The sequence below is a fragment of the Semicossyphus pulcher genome, unplaced genomic scaffold (assembly GCF_022749685.1).
Source record: "Semicossyphus pulcher isolate SPU_LCO1_2020_fin unplaced genomic scaffold, fSemPul1.0.p SCAF_28, whole genome shotgun sequence".
In the NCBI taxonomy this organism is placed as follows: Eukaryota; Metazoa; Chordata; class Actinopteri; order Labriformes; family Labridae; genus Semicossyphus; species Semicossyphus pulcher.
In genome coordinates this window covers 5,529,036-5,551,206 of record NW_027211702.1, presented here as the reverse complement: position 1 = coordinate 5,551,206, position 22,171 = coordinate 5,529,036, and the positions used below count along the sequence as shown (strand labels likewise).

The 22,171-nt window shown below is 42.3% G+C and overlaps 1 protein-coding gene across 1 annotated transcript in view; it reads left to right on the top strand.

Annotated features, from left to right (window-relative positions):
- LOC138605065 (WD repeat-containing protein 7) overlaps positions 1-22,171 on the top strand; it is a 112,054-nt gene that overhangs the window by 53,708 nt on the left and 36,175 nt on the right. Inside the window, exon 23 of the mRNA XM_069677143.1 lies at positions 16,745-16,972. Coding sequence (XP_069533244.1) covers positions 16,745-16,972 — 228 coding nt within the window. The remainder of the gene's footprint in view (positions 1-16,744; positions 16,973-22,171) is intronic.

Sequence of the window (22,171 nt, the reverse complement as noted above, 5' to 3'; positions counted from 1 at the left end):
CTGAACATATATAATTACTGGATCAGTTTTGGAGATTTCCATCCATAGTTGTTTTCCACCAGCCTCATGCCTGATATCTTTTCCTCTCTTCTTCGGCGTACGACAGCTGGTCATCGTCTCATTAAATACAAGTTAATTCTAATAACATCCAAAGATTACAGAAAAATTCAATGCAATTAACTGAAATATCTAGGGAAGGGAAAGGGAATATATATAAGGGAAATTTCCATCTTCCAAAAAATAAAATAAAACTGCAAAATGGCTCTTACACGGTCTCACTGTCTCTCTCCATCCTCCTCGCTCCGTCCTCCTCTCAGAGCAGTCAATATCACAGACGTGTCTGACAATTTATCATTTCTCACAGCTCATTTTTCTCCTATTGACAGCAGTGCTTTTTTTTTCTCATTCAGTCTCTGCAGTATAAAATCTGTTAGCAGAAGAGCAGAGTCTGAATCCTCTCAGCTGTGGAGGAAAAAAACTAATTTAGTTTTCAAACTTTTCTGCTCCCACTCTTTGTTTCACTGTCGGTCTCTTCCTTCCTTTGTCTGTTGATTGACTCGTCTTTGTTAAGTCAGTGTTTTAAAATCATGAAAGAGGATGAAATGTGTTTGTGTTTTGGCTGATGGAGAAACAGCCCCATGTGTGCAGTTTGTGATATTACTAAGCAGTTAAAGGTCTGAGTCCGGTTGCAAAGAATCACTTGGACTAAAGAGGCCTCGATTTCATCTCAAGAGTCGAGGAAAGAAGCGTCGCCATGACGATTTCCTTATGTTTTAAGGGACAACCAGTTTGCCCTTGGCTACTTAAGTATTCCTTATGACTGTAGTGTTAGTGTTAGTTACGTCTCCTCTCGCCGTTCCTCCTCTACTCTGCTACTCAGGAAGAGAACGCCGCAGGAGCCCGATTTGTCAACAGAGCTGTCAATCATGAGGCCACACCCCCTTTTTACAGCATCAAATAACTAATTAAAGTAAACTTGTCAGAAAAATGAACACTTGGACATAAATCAGCATGATAAGAACTAACTATAATGACAGAAACCATGTTTGAGAAAAATGTATTTGACGTGAATTTTGATTTTATAGTTTGACTCATGTCCCATCTGTTAACATGGAGGAGGCGGGCTTTATGAGCTGTACTGCAGCCGGTCATCAGGGGGCGCTAGAGAGCGTTTGGCTTCACTTTTAGGGAGCTGTCATGTCGGCCATCTTTTTATACAGTCTATGATTCTCATAGTCAGCGCTATTATCCATTGCAAACCCACATCATGTTTCTCCCCAGCTTTCACTTTTTTAAGAAAAAACCATTTCTTGGTGCCTAACATAACTCTGCCCCATTTCAACGTGTTGAATCTCGAAAGTTATGACAACTCCTGTCGATGTTTGGCTGAATATGTTCTTGTTTTTTCTGCAATAACTGTTCAGTGTATTTACATGTGACGATTACCTCTCTATAAAGAAGTTTTTAGTAGTAGTGGAAGAGGGGAGGAAAGGGCAGAGGACGGTGTTGAGGATAAGAGAAAAAAGAGGGTTAAAGGAAAAAAATAATTAGACGGGTAAATGAGGAAAATAGAAAAGAAATAAAGTAGTCTAAAAATCAGGAGAAAAAAGGAGAGGAAAGAAGAAGAGGAGATGAGAAGAGGAGACAAAGGAAGAACGACAGAGATGTCCACAGCTACAGAATCACTTGGCTGCAGGCTGTTACCACGGCGATAGACTCATCACCTCAGTCCACTGTCTCCCCTGTCACACACACACAGAGTCAAAGACACACACACACACACACACACACACACACACACACAAAGCGAGAGTTCAGGATGCGCAGGTGACAACAGTTGATGCTCGGTACCACAGCTGCAAAACCTCCCAGACCCGAGCCGACACACGCGCACACACACACACACACACACACACACACACACACACACACACACACACACACACACACACACACGTAAACCTGTGTGTGTGCTGTAATTATGACCAGAGCAGTGTCAGGGGATGTCATTAGGATCCAGAGCCCTGTCCTTCAACACACACACACACACACACACTCTTTCACTCCCTCGTTCGTTCGCTCTCTCCCTTTCTCTCTCATTTACTAACTCTCTCTCACACACACACTCACACACACACACACACGCACACACACACACACACACACACACACACACACACACACACACACACACACACACACAGTTACTTGAACCTCTCCTGGAATGACATTTGATGGAAATTCATGTCAAATCATCGACACAATAAAACATTAAATAAACATTTCTGATGTAAGGTGATGGAATAATGCAGGTAATAAACGTGTAACACATCAGAACGACACAGGCCTTTCTGTGTATAACTATTAATAAGACTTATTTAATGGCGAGTTGAGGTTAAATCTGAAGAAAAGTCCAGGGTTCTTTTTGGAATATATTTTATATGTAAAACAAAATGAACACAACAAACATTTGTCATTAAAAACAACAAACAATAAAAAAGACTAAATAAATAATCCTCCTAAACAATACTTTTGAAAGTCAACATAGGGCCTGTGTCCACTAACCGATGTTTTGGCGCTGGCAGCGCTCATGACCTCAATTGCAGAGTGCTTCTCGCCCTGGCTTACTGTTGCTAGGTTACAGAAGTTGTCTGGCAGCTCTTCCCTTTCCCTTGGTAGTTACCATTAAGTCTGTTTTAAATTGCTCTGTATGCTTCATATTTGCTTTTATTTAAGGAAACTTCCAGGAGTAGAAGCAGCTCTACACCTGGAAATTGTACCCTTGAAAAAACTGAAGGATTAGCTTCTCCTCCGCCGTTGTTGTTGACAAAATTGATAGCGGAAGTCCCGCCCCTTCTTGATTTTGATTGGTCAGTAAGTGAGACGAGCGCAACATTGTTCCAAAAGTATTCTTGACTGAGAGCGCAGAGACAAACAAACAGCTGACGCAGAGGGCGTTTTTAGGTGTTATGTTGAGAAAGGTCGTTAAATGTTCAAAGATAACACCTTGATCGAATGAGCCTAGTTTTACAGTCATCACAGTACATACAGGTGCTGTTACAAATCTAACCATGAGCAGATCCATATTCTCCTGCAGGGTCAGCCACATTAACAGTTTCACCAGAATAAGAAAAAGTAAAGATTATTCAATTATTTGTTTAAAATATGAGCCTCCCTGTCTTTAAAAAAATCTGCCTCAACTTCCTCTGTTTCCCACAGGACACAGAATCATACTTCTTTCTATAACCGGGGATTTACGATGACCATTTTAAACAGCCAACTGAGGATAACTTTATATGTAGATAAAGTTTGAGGTTTTTTTATTTGCATCTTTGTCTTGATGACAGCAGGTATCAACTATGTTTGGTATAGCTAAAGCTGTATGGGCCGCTGCTTTAGCTCAGTGAGTCAAGAAGGCACCTCATGGACAGACTCTTGGCCCTTGGCTGCACGTCATCCCCCATTCTCTTCTCCCAGTATTTCTTGTCTCTCTTCAGCTGGGACATAGCAAAATTGAAAGATGGCATGTCTGACTGACAAAACATAACACGTTCAGTGTGAATATCTCCTTTGAAATGATGCAGTTGCCTATGTAGAACTATAGAACAAGATCTGAACATTACCTGTCCCAAGGAGGATTTCCTCTTTTCATGTGTTCTTTTATTTTCATCAAAAATCTGTTTTCTTTGTTGTAGTTTGCTTTATTTTCCTGGGGTCCTTTTTGGACCACTGTAAAGCCCATAATTCAATATTAACTGCAGTGATTTTGAATTCAACACAAAATCTCTGCAGCTGCATGAAAATCTGATCATATCCACGAGGAACAATAATGTGGATCTACTCTAGAGAGAAGATTGAGAGACTATCTCATCCCTGCCTCTGATGGAGGGGGGTGACCCCAGGGAGGTCAAAGGTCCCTGCTGGACACAACACCACCACCCCCTCACTCACTCACACACACACACACACACACACATTTTCTTTCTGCTGGCAGGCATTTTGTCTCCTGCAGGATTCAGAGCCCTGCAGGCTTCATCCGCTGATTCTTTCCTACAAACATTTTACATTTTTCCACAGACGGATACTTGCTTCAGCGTTATTATTAGTTTGTTTTTCTGGAGGGATAAAGGGAAGGGGTGTCCTTGTGAGGGGTCCACAGCAGCACAGATACAGGTCAGAGGTCAAAGGTCATGCTGACCCTCACCTCTTGGTGTCATTAGCCCGGCTGTGATTTGGTTAGCTGAAACGCTAGCCTCCCCTGCTAATCTAATCTCAGAGCCTGGAGGTCGTTTGGGTCAGATCACATTTCTCCTCAGAACTGATTGAACTTATGGAGAGATGAATGGTCAGAGCTGCAACTGTGATTGTTTCTGATGATTGTGCCTCTTCTGTTCGACACAGTGAGGGACCCAGCTGCTGCATGAGAGGATTATTGTGTTACAGACAGACGAGTGAAGAGATTGTCCAAATATTATTAATGCACAGGAATGTTTCTTCTGTTGTTTTTAGTACAGAAATGGAGAGAGCTAAGATAGTAGTACGGGATAGTACAGTGAAATATAATGTGTTCATGCTTATGTCAGAAGGTTTGACTAATGCCTGAAAAAGCGTCAGATGAGGTTCTAGTGCAATGAAAATGATCACTACTCCAGTAAAAAGTACAAATCTTAGCTTCGACTTGGTGAGGGATATTTCTAGCGCGCCCAGATCATAGAACACTTTGACTCAGGTACAAGCTAGTAAGCTAACTGAATGCTAGCATTACAGTAAATTTGTTTGACAGTATGTTACACAACAAGACTAGCTAGCTATATTTCCTAACGACCATGTTAACTGTCAGCCATGTGTCCCGACGACCATGCTTACTGTTGGCAATGTTTCCTGACGACCGTGCTTCCTCTCAGCCATGTTTCCTGACGACCATACTTACTATTGGCCATGTTTCCTGACGACCATGCTTACTGTCGGCCATGTTTCCTGACGACCATGCTTACTGTCGGCCATGTTTCCTGACGACCATGCTTACTGTCGGCCATGTTTCCTGACGACCGTGCTTCCTCTCAGCCATGTTTCCTGACGACCATACTTACTATTGGCCATGTTTCCTGACGACCATGCTTACTGTCGGCCATGTTTCCTGACGACCATGCTTACTGTCGGCCATGTTTCCTGACGACCATGCTTACTGTCGGCCATGTTTCCCGACGACCATGCTTACTGTCGGCCATGTTTCCTGACGACCATGCTTCCTCTCGGCCATGTTTCCCGACGACTATGCTTCCTCTCGGCCATGTTTCCTGACGACCATGCTTACTGTCGGCCATGTTTCCCGACGACCATGCTTACTGTCGGCCATGTTTCCTGACGACCATGCTTCCTCTCAGCCATGTTTCCTGACGACCATGCTTCCTCTCGGCCATGTTTCCCGACGACCATGCTTACTGTCGGCCATGTTTCCCGACGACCATGCTTACTGTCGGCCATGTTTCCCGACGACCATGCTTACTGTCGGCCATGTTTCCTGACAACCATGCTTCCTCTCGGCCATGTTTCCTGACGACCATGCTTCCTCTCGGCCATGTTTCCTGACGACCATGCTTCCTCTCGGCCATGTTTCCTGACGACCATGCTTACTGTCGGCCATGTTTCCCGACGACCATGCTTACTGTCAGCCATGTTTCCTGTCGACAATGCTTACTGTCGGCCATGTTTCCTGACGACAATGCTTCCTGTCGGCCATGTTTCCGACCATGCTTACTGTCGGCCATGTTTCCTGACGACAATGCTTCCTGTCGGCCATGTTTCCGACCATGCTTACTGTCGGCCATGTTTGCTGTTGTTCGCAGCCTAAAGCAGAGAGTTGAATAGCGAGTTGTTGCTTATTTGATCCACTGTAACAGCTTGTGTGTTACAGGCGCCCTCCTGTGGTGTTCTGAGGTATTGAAGCACACTCAGTGTTATAAATAATAGTTTTTCCTCTTCACTTCTCCGTTTCTCTTCCTTCACTTACATCCCAGACACCAAAGTTGTCATATTCTCCAAGAAGAAATGCTAAATCCTTCATTGTTGTTGCTTAAAAATTGTAAACTGAGGCTTTGGTTACTCACCATAGATACAGGCTGATTTGTAACCAGTGCTTTAATTCATAATACTGCACACAGTTCTCACCGGTTTATTCATTGACACCCACACCCAGATCCTCTGTCTGTCCCTCTCTCTCCTCTTTCACACAGACCCACGCACACACTTGCACACACCTGTCTTATGGTTGAGTGGACAGTGTGATAATGTGCACATGAAGGGGGGATGGGCAGAGTGTGTGTATGTGTGTGTCAGGGTTTATGAATGTGTCACAAAGATAAAGCACTGGCCTTGGGGTTGTGTGTGTTTCCGAGGGTGATTGTGCGTGTTTGTGCGTGCGTGTGTGTGTGTGTGTGTGTGTGTGTGTGTGTGTTGCAGACTGGCAGCCTGCTCATGGTCTGAACACGGTTGTAGATGAAGAGTCATGGAGACGGAAGAAAAGAAGTGGTTTACTGACTGGTTTTCTGGGTCTGAATGCCTGATTGACTGGACTGTTTACAGACTGATGATTTTGCTAATTGGTTTTAAAACATGGTGATTGGTAACTTATGTATCTCCCATTTCTAAGCCAAGCACACAAAGGCAATGACCAGTGCACACAAAAATATGTAGCAAAAGCCGTCATTAAAAATCTTTTCTTTTTAGCTAATTAATTAGCCTTTGGCATAAACTGTTTAACTGTGATAACAATGCCTTTGTTAAACCTTGCTCCTCTTCAGCTCTGTCTTTTGACCCAAATATGGTCACCTGTTGTATTATGTCACAGTGGCTACGTTCACTTTTTTAATATCCTTAATGGCAAGGATTCCCAAAGTGTGTGCCGTGGTGTTGGACCGTGAAGGTACTGCAGACGGGTGGCAAGATGTCATTTACAAAATATAAATAAAAGTCGAACCTGCGATCAGTGCTCCGAGGACTGCAGCCTCTGCACACGGGGCGCCGCTCCACCAACCGAGCCAAACCAGCGCCCCTGTTTGCTCTATGTTTTTGCAGCTTCCACCACGTGCTTCATGACAAATCGCGATCAAAATATCTGATATCTTTCTGCTGCAGTTTGGACCTGAGACAGAAGAAAATATCACAGAATGTCGACACAAAAAAACAGTCTAATAGTCAGAAGAATGACCAGCAGGTGGCAGTGCAAAAGAGGAAAATATTTCTTCGACAATTCATTCAATTAACAGCCAACTAAAGAAGTGCAACATAAACTACTACTGTCAGGCTCATCAAGTTTCAAGAATGTAACTGTAGCTGGGATTACCCAATCAGTGGATACATGGAGTGTGAATAAACTACACTACTAGTGCACGCACGTCATAGGAAACCCATGACCTTCAAAATAAAAGCGCGGCAAAGACTTTTTGCCACAACTTTTTGTTTTCCCAAGCACACATCCACGACCCACTGATAACAGCTCAGCGACCCACTTTTGGGTCCAGTTCCACCAGTTGAGAACCACAGGTCCCAATGGATGGATTATTAATTTGCACTGTATTGCACTAGGTCCACTTTCAAATAGAAATGTAATTTTAATGAAATCGAATATGTGGGGAAATACTTCATGTCAGTCTAAAGTGTTGATCAGAATTGTGTGATAGAGGTTTGGCGGGCCCCAGAATATTTTTAGATTTCAACGTGGGCCGCTTCATTTTTAAGTTTGTGAATCCATGGATCAACTTCATCTCCACCTTCTTCCTGTTTCTTCTGCTTTCCTGTCGGCAGTGATTCAGTTCAGGAAAGAGTTGAGTTCAGGTGTTCCCAGATAATTTGTCTTTTAACCGCTTGCTGTGTCTAATCCGCCAGGATTACCTGTCAGACATCTTGAATTGATCCAAAACTTCAGACCAAACACAACAAACTATAAATCTGTCATCAAGCTTTTTTCTTCCTCAACAGTCCAACAGAGAAAATACTCTGTTTTATTTTGTTTTTCCTTCATGGCGGAGAAAAGGCTCCTCTTCTTTCCTCTCTAACAAAGTGAGACAATATAATATTGATTCAGTTTTTATGTAAGGAGAAGAAAGAGAAGCAGACTGCACAAAAACAGCTCAATGATCCTGCTGGGAAAATTAAAATGAGAATATTTAGTATTTGGACATTAACTTAAAGGTACTTTAATTTTGATTTAAATAAATTACAGGTAACAGGTACGTTTTGATGCTTTTCATTTGGCAGAGCTAAAGTCTGATCTGTCAGTTGGCTGTGGTTCGTCTGTGGACAGAGGACGGTGTAACTGAACTGTGTTGGCTGTAATGAATGTAATTGCTTCTTTATGAAGAAGAGCTGTGATGGAGGCCGTCCTCCGTCTCTGCATCAGGGGAATTAACATCAAGAGCCATTTTTCAGTCCGCTCAATTAGGAGCGTGAATGTGGCAGCCGCAGAGAGCTGGAAAATATTGGTTGTATTAAAAACCTGTCGGATCCTAAATTAAACTGCAAAACAAACACGTTACTGATAACAGAGGATAAAAAATACGACCTCAGGCTTTCAATATCTGTGACTTCATACACTCGAATTATGAAGAGGAGCAGATTAAATGTGACTGCAGGCAGAAAAGTGCTCCTACATCGTTCTGTATCCGTCCTGCATCACTTCTGTACTGAAGCTTAAAGTACTGTGAACGTTGACTTCAGTTGTTAACCTCTCCTGCTTCAGCGTTCCTGACTGTAGTCAGAAAGCACAGGGAAGACTTGTTGTTCAGCTCCAGGGCCGAAGCTGTAGCTAGCTTCGGAGCTAACTCCCGTCACTTTAATGTGCCAGCAGCATGCAGGAAGAAAGACACGGGAGTGCAGCCTGAGTCTTGAGGAGTCGCAGGCTTTATTATGGACACACAGCCTGAACTGTACTTTAGTTCTGTTGTTTATAGAGCTGCCAATCAGTCTTTTCACGTTGAATTCGTTCAAACTTGATTTTTGGGAAAAGTGACAGCTCTACAACCCATAATTCATTCATCTTTAGGGGGTGACCTCCAGCGGCTGCAGGAGTAAAGGCAGAAGTCAGGTGGTGTTATATAAAGAGAGAAACTCTGTATTTTGAACACTGATGAAACTAACAGATGCTGTTGAAAGGAGTAAAATGAATCTAGAAAACGGTTCCCGATTTTTCCTTTCCTTCTCCTCCTTCTCTTCCTTCTCGTACAAACTTGTATCCAGTTTTTTTGTTGTATCTCGTGCGGACGCCCCTTCTCTCCCCTCTCTCCCCTTCTCTCCCTCCCCCCCCCCCCCCCACATACCATACCTAATTGAAGCATTGTTTCCAGCGAGCGCAGATAGCTCCTCTGTCTGTCTTAAGACGGTAAAATACACTTAACCTTCAGATGGACTCGGGCCGGTTGGAAGGGCAGCCACCGTTTCAGGACTCGAATCTTTTTTCTCTATCAACTTAATTGTGTTTTTCAATTATTTCCCCAGATTTTCTGTCTCCTGACATTTGCTGTAAGGACAGTACTTACCCCCTGCCTCCCCCTCCTCCTCCTCCCACAGAACTACCACTCTTTGTTTTATGGAACTTTTCCTTCATCTCTGGCTCGTCCCGTGCTCGAGGCTGCGTTCAGAGTTGAACCTCTCTTCATACGTTTCTCTATATATTTGTTTTTGTTACTGAATCTTTTCTCTCACAGTATTTTACCGTCCGCCGTTCACTTACCTTCGTTCTCACATCAGTTTCCTGCTGGTATTGATCCCCTCCCTCAGTCCCTGGCGATCAGGTTTTACCAGTCTCCCATTGATTACCAATGGAGGCAGAAGCAGGGTGCATCATGGGAAGATGGTGGGGCTGCAGCTCCGGAGGGGTGGGAAGGTTGACGGTTTGATTTCCTCAGCAGGGGGACGAGAAAATGAGACGTAATGGGAACTTTATACTGTTTATTTATTTATTATTATTTTCCCTCCCTTATCGTGTGTGTAAGGGATGACCTGCAATTTATTGTATATTATGGTTTTAATTTAGGAATGGGTATTTACGGCTTATTTAATGTCAGTGGAATTTATTGCTGTCAAAACCAGAATACATTTGTAAAGTAATTTTCTCAGCGTTTCAAACGGTTTGGGTTGTAGAAGAAGCAGCAGTGATGAAGACGGTGTGGACGTTCTTTGGACTTTTATCACATTGTAAATAAATGTTTTAACGTATTTAATATTTGTGTATTTGTATGCAAAATAAAACCCTTTAATTAGAATACATTTTCACTTAATTAAATGTAGAGTGTAAATGGGAAGCTTTTATTATCTGGATGACAGCAGCTTGTTTTGAACTTGAAGTTAATTGATAGAGAGCTGACCCCAACCGTGCGTCTGTGTGCGTGTGTGTGTGTGTGTGTGTGTGTGTGTGTGTGTGTGTGTGTGTGTGTGTGTGTGTGTGTGTGTGTGTGTGTGTGTGTGTGTGTGTGTGTGTGTGTGTGTGTGTGTGTGTGTGTGTGTGTGTGCGTGCTGCCGTATTGATTGCTGGTCTTCAGACAAAGAAATCAGCCCTTGTCTTTCTGTCTTTGTTTATCTTTTTTCCCTTCCACATAGGCCTGCATGAAATTGGAAAGAATATAACATTGCGACATCTTTTTGTTCTGCGACATTTATTGTGATATAAAAAAAACAAACAGGAAATTATACCAGATAAACGTTGTACATATACAATTAACAATCATACATTATATTATTGAGGACTTTTAAGTCTATTTCTCCAACAAAACAGAACTCCTCCAAATGAATGGTTCAGAGACTCTGACAGCCCCATGAAGAAGTAGAGAGAGTTCAGGCGGAGCGACACGTTTCTTATATAATAAATACAAACAGACTTGTGCGCTGCAGTTATGTTACTTATACAGTATGTCATCAACCATTTCTGTCAGTGTTCAAATGTATCAGCGTGAGCAGCCGTGTGACGGTAACTCACATCTCCTACTGCAGCTCAGCGGTCAGTTCACTCTGCTCTGGTGAAGAGCTGCACTGACGTGATATCAGACGGACTTTTGTTGTAGGTTGCTTTACAATCACACGTCCTGCGCTGTGACTATTGCACATGTTCACATCACAACTGCAATTGTCAAATGATATATCGTGCAGCCCTACATCCACACCTCCTACTGCTATCAGCCTTTCCCCAGCCTCTATCCTACATGTCTTTCACTTTTTTATCTTTTCTTTTCCCTACTTTTTGTTCTACCTCATTCCTTTTCCTTTCCTCCTCGCGGTCTAACCTTTGCCACCCAACATACCATTCTTATCTTTTTCCACTTCTCTCTCTTCCTCCCTCCTTCTTTAATCCATCAACCACCATTCACACCTCCCGTAAGTATTTATTTCTTCTTTCTTGTCTTCTTTTCCCCTCATGCCATCCTTCCTTTTATTTTCATTCATTCATTCATTTCCTCCTCCCCCTCCCTCTCTCACAAAATCAATCCTTGTTTATACTCAGTCGAACTTGAACGCAACCTAAAATTGTGTCAACTTAAAAACAAAAATCCTTTCAGAACCTGCTATTTGAAAATGTAACATTGTAACCTTAAGCAAACAATAAAAACATGAATATATAATATAAAAAGATACAAAACACATTATTGCATTGATGAACATTTTGTCAATATGTATTTTTAAGGGTTTTTTTAAGGTGAAAAAGTTCTCCGTGTTTTTCTTCTGCTCAGTAAAATGTCAGTTTTTCCATATTTCTTCAGTGATTGCATTGTGACTCCACAGGTCGTTGCATTACACCATCCTGCCCTTTTTAAATAGATTCCTTCCCTTATTGATAATGTCATTTCAGCCAGAAAGCCTTTTTATTCTGATCCATCCGAGGTTTTTATGAAGATTTAGCCGAGCAGCGGCGAGCAGCGGCGAGGGGAGCTCGTCCATCCCCCTCTTTAGTTTATTGGGTTATGTTTGGGAGCAGGTCGGCCAACAAATAGGATTTAGATACAATGTCATTATAATAGATCTGCCGGTTGTGAAGGAAGCCGATCGATAGGCTTCAAAAATCAATCAGTGCGTCCACGGAGCAGGTACACGCAGACAGGAAGTGATGCTACCTGACCAGAAAACATCACAAATGACAACCAGTCAGGACGTCTGAAAGTCCTCAAAACTTCTTTGATAGTTTTTTCGGGCTAAATGTGTAAAAGTTGTTGCTTTTTTTTGTGGCACAGTTCAGTTTTATCAAAATTCATCCTGTCTACATTTTATATTTGGAAAGTTGGGGATCTCCCACAGCTTAAAATTAACTTCCTAAATTTGAAACTGTGAAAACATTCTCACAGACTTTTCAAGAAATCACATGAGACAAAAAGTGTCTCAAAGTGTCTGTGCTTACTTTTAGTTTTTAAAAGCTTTGGTTGTCTTTTTTCATGTCACCTTTTTTTTATATTCAGCTGGCAGCTTTTGTCACCTTTACTTGCTGCTTTTTGTTGGTAAAGGAACATTCTTCTCTGTACTCTCATAGTTCATGATAACTTCTCTGCTGCTCGGACACAGGTAAAATATAAACATGGCAGCATGCCAGTGTAAAGCTCAGGAGTTCTGCTCTTAAAAAAGGCTTCCCAGTCTTCTGTAGGTGGTTCAGATTTGGAGCATCTGACGTTGTGCAAATCACTGTCCGTTGTAAAGTTTGTCTAAAGTCTGTAACAACATAAAAAGAAGCACGACAAATGTATTCCCTCATATCAAACACACGGCCGAGTGGGAAGCCTGCGTAGCACTGCAAGTACAAGAAAGCTGCTGCCTGATTACAGCTGCGAACTCGAGCAAAGTCTAATTGATTGAAATCATTAATCAGATGCTGTGGGGAAAAATTGATTTCATTTTTAGTCCATATCAGCCAGCACAGAGCTAAAAACAGGTCAAACGAGAATATCATGAAAGGCTTTGATTGCATTTAAAAATGTTAGCGTGACGCATACTAAGACACAGTTAACCAGCGAGCCTTACAATGAAGCCAGAGGGTCTTTAAGAAATTAAAAAATAAGCTTTAAATGTAATAATAATCATTTTAAAACTTTATTTAAAATACTGTTATAGGTTATACTTTAAGATGAAGCTTTGTGTTGCTGATGCAGTTTCTTGATAATCATACAAAGACTAAATCTCAAAGGCTCAGTGGAGGAATTTGGTGTAAAAAATCAACATTCTTCACCTTCCTGTGACGTATCAATAACTGAATAAATGAGGTGTTACAATATAAAAGCACACGCATCATGTTTCTGCAGCAGTTTAGCCTCGACTGAGTTGACTTTTCACTATATTTAGAAACTTGATCTCATGCATTTATGAGAATTCATTTCCAACTGTTTCTGGAACAGAACTTTGTCTCCTGTTGAATATTAGCAGCAAACACCAACGCAGCAAGGAGTGACGGTGTAAGGTGTGAAAGAGAAGTGACACATTCACACCCCACGTCGCTTAAAGGCAGCTTTCATTTGAAAATGAATCATTAATCCTTCGAGCAGTTTAGACGGGACCACCAAGGATGCACACCGAGTTGTTTTGTCCTTTTGTCTTCATATCACTAAATGTCTCTGAAACCTGCAGATACCCCGTCCATCCATCTGAATCTGCCTCCCCGTCCTCTGCCTGTACTTTCTCTTTCTCTGTAAATCTGAACTTTTTAGTGATTCTAGTTGGGAGTCTATCTCTAATTCTGTTATCTACTGGCCCAGTCTGGCCCGGGGATGGATGCCATCTATAATCCATTTATCAGAGCCGGCCGCTGGGCCTTCTTCCAAATGACAGCTGGCCTTTAGCAATCTCATTATAAAAAGCACCAGGATATAGTATGGAAATATAGGGGGAGGGGGCTCCTGCACGGGCTCTGAAAAATGGACTGAGTACAGAGTGGACACAAATTTTGAAATATATACAAATATAAATACATTATTTTTATATATATATATATATTTTTAATTACATAAATGAGAAAGTATTTAAAAACCTCCTCCTCTCTCTAACCGTTCTGCTCTGACATTAGTTCATAAGGAATCATATGGTGTAACGGTTGGTGTAAGTTTAATCCTAATATTTGATTTTATTAATGTATTTACCAAGTCTTCATTCACACCCATAATGTCCCATTAAAAGTATCCCGATGATAAAATCCAGATATGATGTAAAACTCTCTCATTTACACCTACCAAGATTTATGCATCTCTGTCAGCTAGACCTGGAGAGCTCCCCTCCTGCATGTTTTAGGTTTCTCCGCACTCTAACACACCTGATTTGAATGATCTGCTCGTTATCTACCAGCTGAAGCTTCTCGGGGGATTGATAACGAGCGAAACATTCAACCAAAACATGCAGGAGGGCAGCTCACCCTGAGCTACATGATAAATATAGCAGGAAAAGTGGGAAAATTTCGTCCATATTAACAAATTTACAAAATAAATACACGCAGAAAAAAAAGTAAAAATAAAGCCTTTAATTTAATGGAAAATATGAGTAAAATGCTGAAACGTATGCTTATTAAACCTGCACTTTTTACCAAACATATACTAGATAATATACATACCTGAACAAATCAAAAAATAAAGGAATGAAGTTTACACCTGTAAACACCTGACGAGAATGCATCTCGGATTCTTTTTGGATAAAATGTTTTCAGATTACTACGTGATCATCCCAGGACGCAGGAAGTGACTGAGTACAGGCGCAGGTGTCTAAATTTAAATACATGTCTAAGTTATCAGATTAAGCCCTTTGAATTAACCCCAATATAAATGTCATAATAATCCTTATTAGGTTGTAATATTTCCTTCTCATGTCAGAGGAGGTGCTGTTTATTTATGGGGTGCACAATAACAATATATGCACATATTCTTTCCACCTAATTGCCGGGATCATCAAGCCTCTCCTGTAGTGGAAACACTTCACTATTATGCCTACTCTTCTTATATTGTGATGGCCTGGACATAAGATACGTTTCAATATGTACACATGTACATTTTTAAAGGCCCATACAACCATGTACTGTATGAGAGTGTGTTGCTATCGGCTTAATATCATCTGATGACTCCACAGCTCGTGGGAGCATCGTTAAAAGGTCAACTGTTCATTTTGGGCCGACGAACATTTAAAGTCTTTATTGGCCGATACAAATGAGGGTCAGCATTCTTGTTTACCCTTACATTGTTGTTGTTTATTTAAGCCGTTATCTCTTTTTATTGTGTCCTCGTTTTAGTTTGCTGTAACCCCCCCCCCTTCAGTGAGGATTATTTACGTTAGCAAATTTAACACACATGAAGAGAAAACTGCATGAAGTTCAACAGGAAGTAAACACAGCAGAGAGCAAGTCTTTCTATTCATCACACCCAGTGTGCCCGCTCACCCTTACTCCTAACAGACACTGTAAGTGTGTGTGTGTGTGTGTGTGTGTGTGTGTGTGTGTGTGTGTGTGTGTGTCTGGTGTGGGTGGGAAGGGCGTGTGCTTGTTCCCCTGCGATACAAATCCATAATAATGCTATGCTCGCTCATCCAGAGAGAGAGAAAATAAGAAATAGAAATCCGAGGGTGGAGGCGGTGGAAGGGTGTGTGTGTTCAAATGTTACACTCCCACACACACACTTACGCACGCACACACACTTTTTATGTAGTCCTTATTGGGCCTTTGATCAAAGGTGTGTAAGGAGCTCTCATCTCCTACTGTGATACTCATACAGACACACACGCTTATTGGTCACACGCACACTCGTGTATTCCTCTCAGGGCTGCAGCAGCTTCCCACTGTGTTACACACAACACACAAAAGAAGACACGCCCACGCACACACACGCTCTCGCACACATAACAAAAGGGCCTCCAGTTGCACGTGTCCAAAATCCTTGCAGAGATCTGTGAACATGACCGTCTGCGTGTGCGTGTGTGTGTGTGTGTGTATGTGTGTGTGTGTGATTGCACTGTGACTAAAGGCTTTCAGCGGGACAATGAGACGTGTGCCTGCGTGTGTGTGTGTGTGTAAGTAATGGTTAATACCGGGACAATAGAAGTGTGCCTGTTCAGTTGTTATCGGCTCACAGGAGACTCACAGGCCTGCTGGTTTTTTCAACCACCTTTCAAAATGAAAAGGAAGCACAAGAAAGAAATGAAAAAATGTCCCCCACACGTTCTCTTTTCAGCTGAAACATCTGAAAAAGTGTCAAAAGAAGGAAATAAACACACTTATATGTTCAAACAGCAATTTTCTTTAAGTGTAGATCTTATATTTTTAAAACCAAGGCCCCTTTTCTAAGTATTTTGGGGTCTAAATGACTTATAGGTACAAAAGGTTTCTGAATTTGAAGACAAATAACGGTTGTTTCATCGCTCTTTTCAAACCCACCAGATTCCATTGACAAAAACAGTAATTTAACCTCCCAGAAGTCAGGATTTGCTTGTCTACTGTTGCCTCGATTGGCTAGCTTTTCTGTGTTATTGTGTTTTATAAAAATAAGGTTTGGATTTGTACTAATCATTTCAAACACCAAAGTCACACAAACAAGCAAAGCAATCAAGGCAGCAGTAGTGCAGCAACTTCTGTGTTCTGCAAGCTAAAATTGATGGTTTTGTAAATGGAGTCTGGTGACATGAAGTTTATTTCTTCTCCTGGATTAACAGGGTGAGAAAATAAGGCTAAAGTTCCAGTTCAAATGGAGCTGTCATGTCACCAGGACCAGAATATGATTTATGTTTTCCCTCTCTGTCTCTCTACCAGGCTGTCTGTCCAACCTTCCACCAAACGCCAAGAAGATTTCCAACTCATATGAGGAGCGCCGTAAACAGGCCACCGCCATCGTGCTGCTGGGCGTCATCGGGGCCGAGTTCGGCGCTGAGATTGAACCTCCAAAGGGTTCGGTTCGGGCTCGAGCAGGTGGACAGGCACCCGAGGGCTTCGGACTGACAAGCGGAGGGTCGTCCAACTACTCGCTGGCCAGACACACATGTAAGTACCGTACAGATAGAACACAGTCATGGCCATGCTGTATTTACATTCTGGATATCAACAAACACACTGTCCACATCACATGGAAAGATGTGAAAAGATTATTTTTATATATTTTTAATTATACAGCAGAAGCGATGGCTGCTTCTTGTCTCTATGTGCAACTACCTTTACATACTCCATTTGATTAAGTGAAGTAAGCCAACATGTTGTTAAAAACAGCACATGAATTTCCAGTGTTTTCCACATGGGATCGCATGTTACAAAATATGGAGCACGTGTGGAAAATTGGAATTTATATTGGCTGTACACAAAAGTATACTGAAAGCACACGTCCCATGTGCAAAGTACATATCGTAAAATCTGAAATATCAGTCACAGGAATATAAGACAGTTTGTTTTTGTATCCCAGAGGGAAGAAAGGTTTTCTAAAGCTATTTATTAAGAAAAATGTGTAAAAAATTGATTTAGACACTATTTCCATTAATTTTAATTTCAAACACATTCAAAACACACAAATTATAGCCTACCATCTGTCCAGTTTGTAATCCTGCCAGCTACCTGTGCGGTAGTTGAGCTCAGCCTACGGTAACGTTGTTTGATGTGAGGGTGGCGTCTGCACTGGAGATCATGACGGCATGTTCGAGACAAAGATAAGTAAATTACCTCTCTGCATTTTATACTGGTATAGTGGTCACTCCGGAATATAGGATGCAGCCCACTTTTTAGATGAAAGAATGTAATGAAATTTACAGCATTTCAAATGGGATCCATGTTTTTGCACATGTGAATTTCATGTGGTTATTCTGTAAGTGAACACACGAACCCCCCTTGAGGTGGAGGACCAGTAGAGAACTTGTACTAACTCTGTTCTTCAAACGCACCCTGAACAACCAGACAACAGTTAAATCATTTTAAGCTGCAGTTAAGAGTCGTGTGTTTCTACTATATTTTACAAACAAGAAATAATATGCCATTAAAAAGTTAGTGTCAGTCGGTCCATCTCTGTAAGATCTCTACAACTGTGGGATGATTTGCCTTCATGGTTCACCAGAGATTTAATCCTGCTGACCTCTTTGATCAGCGGACCTCTCCTCCAGAGTCACCATGAGGTCGACAGTTTGGGCTTTAAGTAAAATAGCTCGACATCTGTGGGGTGGATTGTCACATCATTTTAGTCCATTTACCATTGAATTACTTTCCTGAAGTTTCGTCCTCGTGACATATCCTCACATCTGCTCAACCAATCACAACCAATGACCTCTCACCTTTAGATGTTCAGTGCTTCCTGTTTTTCCAAACTCAGAACTACAAAACCAACTGAAAAAGTCCAAACTTTAGCGTTGGATTAAAGGTGAGGAGAGAGATGCGATTGATTTTCACCCACCAAGCTTGACACCTTAAGGAGCTTGCCAGTAACTTTGACACACTCTCTACACACACCCACACACACACACACACACACACACACACACGTCCTGAGTCCAGCCTGTGCCACGCTGTGCCTGCAGCGTTGGACCTTGGTGGGCATCAAACCTGCACTAAGCAGAGCTGCTCTTCCATCCCACTGCTCCTGCGCTCTGATTGGCTGCCTCAGGGGGGCATCCGCCCAGCGACAGAGCCTGTACTTTCACTGATAGGCTTCGGAGCGTGAGGGTGCTTAGCTGGACTGGTACACAGGGGTCAGCTCACCTGTGTGGACACTCGCGCACACACAGAAAGCCCCAGAAGCCCATGTAATCAGATTAAAACAACTCCAGATTTAATTGATCCCCTTGGGTAGAGCTTCACTCTCTCACTGCCTATTGTGATTTCTTATGATTTTTGTAATTCAAGTAGTCAATGCTCAATATTGTCTTAACATCCAACAGCCCAAGACTGAGTAGAAAAGTAGGGGGCTGTTGTAGGGGCTGTTTGCTGCAGAGAGTAAGCTCAGCTGGTAAGTTGACCCGGATGCAGATCGCCGCTGGTCGCCATGATCGTTCCAGATGGCTTCTTTCTGTTCTCACTTTCAGTTTGACTCAGAGACGAGTGTTCAAATACTTCATGTAATATTGGATTTGATATAGTTTGTGTCGTCAAATGATATGCCCACCCCAAACAGGCTTATAGAATGCCATTATTTACCTGAAGCTCTAAAAACGAAAGTAGAAAACTTTTAAACATTAAAATTAAACAACCGCTCCAGTCTGAATGGAGAGACGGGCTTCTGTGGGGGTGACGACATCGAGCGACCGGCGTGATCTTTCCTCTTTCTGAGCGTCTCATGTAACCACACAGACCTCTGTTTCCCTGTGTTTAATGTATATGGGAGCAGCCTCTCACCCTCCATCAAAGCCAGAGTGAGTGGCTCCACCTCCGCCTGTTACTGAGATATAACTAATCTATTGAACATGGAGTAAAGTATTTTAGCTAGCCAAAATAAATGGAAACAGTAACGCTGCAAAATGTGAGTAGTTTTGGGGTCTTCTCGGTTGATGATTCAAATTAACGACTTTTAGGCGGCAGCCCATGTAATGCCGAGCTCTTTTAACTGAACTGAGCTCCTTTGCAGAACCCTACCCTGACTCCATGGAGCAACCTGCATCTTTAAAGAAACAACAGAGGGACTGCACCTTATAAAGCATGTGATTACTTAAGGAAAAGCGTATGACCGTAAAAAGCCTGTAGTGGAGGATATACTTCATGCTCTCGCCTCTATTTCTTGCTTCTTTCATTCCTGCCTCTTCCCCTTCTTTTCCTTTCACTCTGTCGTTTTTCCCGCTCTCATTCCGTCTGTTGTTTTTCTCCCTCCTTCCACTCTCCGTCTCCCCCCTTCTCCCTTCTCTCTGTTATGAAATTGAAAGATGGATTGGTGTTGTTGGCATACGATGCTGTGTTTGATGAATGAGAGCTGTCCCAAAGAGAGGGAGGGAACAGTAGTCCATACAGAGGAGTATAAATTGATGTTTTCATACTGCGAGGGGGGAAATGGAGGGAAAATGGAGGGGGAGATCGAGCTTAAGGATGGATGCAAGGAAGGAAAGAAGGAAGGACAGATGATGACAGAGAGAAGGGAGGATGTTGTTGGACAGGATGAAAGAGATAAAATGTACATCGGTGTACGTCTCTGGACAATAATTCTCTCAGTAAATGTCACATACCTGGAGTCCCCTCTGAGGCCCATTCACCGTGAAGAGTGGCATTTTAAAACATTCATGAGAGCTGATTGGAAATTGAGTTTTATTTTGTGTCACAGAAAATTGAACAAGGATGAGCAGGTGGTGGAGACTACGAAACTCTCTGCTGTGATCAGACACAACAAATCTCATCTGTCAAACACTGACGGTCATTATCGAAACCCTTTTAAGAGGAATTCTGGTCATTTTTAATCTAGGACTTAGCTTTTGCTTATTACATGGCTGTGTTAAATAATTGACTCTGACTGGCTAAGACAGCTTTCCGAGGTGTATCATGTCTCGATAACAGACCGTTGCCATGAAGAACAGGCCGTTGCTAGGGATGTGGCTCCAATCACACAACCTGGAGGACTAACTGTAATCATATCAATCTGCATAAGAAGTCTGGTAAATCTGACGTCAGTCTGTTTACAGAAGGAAAAGAAAAGAGATCAAAATAGCGGAGAGAAAGTAATAAATGTTAAACGATGCAGAAACCGAAGGCTACGACGGAGAGATCTAGACGGCACATGAAGCGTAAACATTAAAGTGAACACAGTACGGGGTACAGACGGTGAATGAAAAAGAAAATTTCAACAGACTCTGAAAGTGAGACAGAGACAGAAAACCTCGATCAACTGCTGCACTGATTCATGCGGCCCCGTTCAGCTTGTCTTATTTTATTTTTTGAAGGCTAGAGTTCACCGTTGCTATGGATGCAGCTCTTGATTGGACAATTTTTAGACGGAAAACGATTAGAAAACCTGCTGTAATTCATGCAACATAATCCGTGGGGGCGAATGTGCCTGTTCCCCGTCCGTCCACTAAAAGTTGACAGGCTCAGATTGTTATTCTAAGTGTGTTCATTTCTACTTCAGAAGCTCTGCTCCAATATTAATAGACACACATTGCCAATTTCTTTTCTCTCCACCAGTTGTGTTTTTCGCTGCACACACATAACTGACAGCTAACTGTAAAACATCATAAAAGTTACCATATTTAAATCTGATGATATCTCATATTTAACAAGTTTCTTAATGATCAGTATCTTCTAAAACTTTTTAGTTCTAGCCATAACTTTGGTTAATCTTTTGCTAGAAGAACTTTGGCATGAAGTGCACCAGCACGGCAGAAATACATTTGCATGTCCGTCCTTGAGAGTTAGTGCTGGAAACTTGGTGATGTCGAGACTGCTTGTAGTGATAATTGGCAAACAACTGCAGGAACATGTTTGTATCCAGCCACACTGCAGAACGTGCTAGCTTCTGGTTGGTGGTGCATTGTTTCTATTCTTTTTCTTTATTATCTAGCTGTTAAAGACTTCCCCTCTTTCTTTCTCCTGTTTTTTTTTTTCCTTTCTGGCTCCCTCTCTCTGCAGCCAGTCTGATCCAGCTCTCATCCACTAACCAAGTCCCCCCCATTGATTTACCTTCACCTCTCATTTAAGCTCAAAGCGAGGAAGAGAGAGAGAAAAGGGGGGGTCGGGGCAGATGGAGGAAAGAAAGTGGAGAGCCTGTTAGCGGTCGACTCGGCCTGGTAAACTTTAGACATCACCGATCTGTCACTATTTCACACTCTCTACCTCCCTCTCTTCCTTCCTCCCTCCCTCTGCTCTAATCACCCTCTGTGTGTTAATGCGGCATGTTTACTGCTCTAACTAACAGCTCATTATGGCCGGCTGATGCTTTGTCAATAGCTGTTGGTTCATTTGGGTCCGGGCCTGCCTTTAAACAAAGATGTCCGTCGTGAGAAATGGACCTTACTCCGGACCTCTCACACTTCCTCCTAGAGGGCGAGTCTCAATCCAGCCAATTAGATCGCTCGATGTTAATGATCATCTTTAATTGTCCAGGAAAAGTAAATAATTGGCTTCAAAGTGCAAATGTGGCTGTCAGATTAAAACACATCACACACTCTGCCCACCCACAGTCACTGTCACTGCTCACAGTGTTGAACTTTGACCTCATGACCTCTGAGGCCCGTTCTGTTTGGGGGGGGGTCCGCAGGTTCATTGTGTGAGGAGCACGTACACGCGTATAAA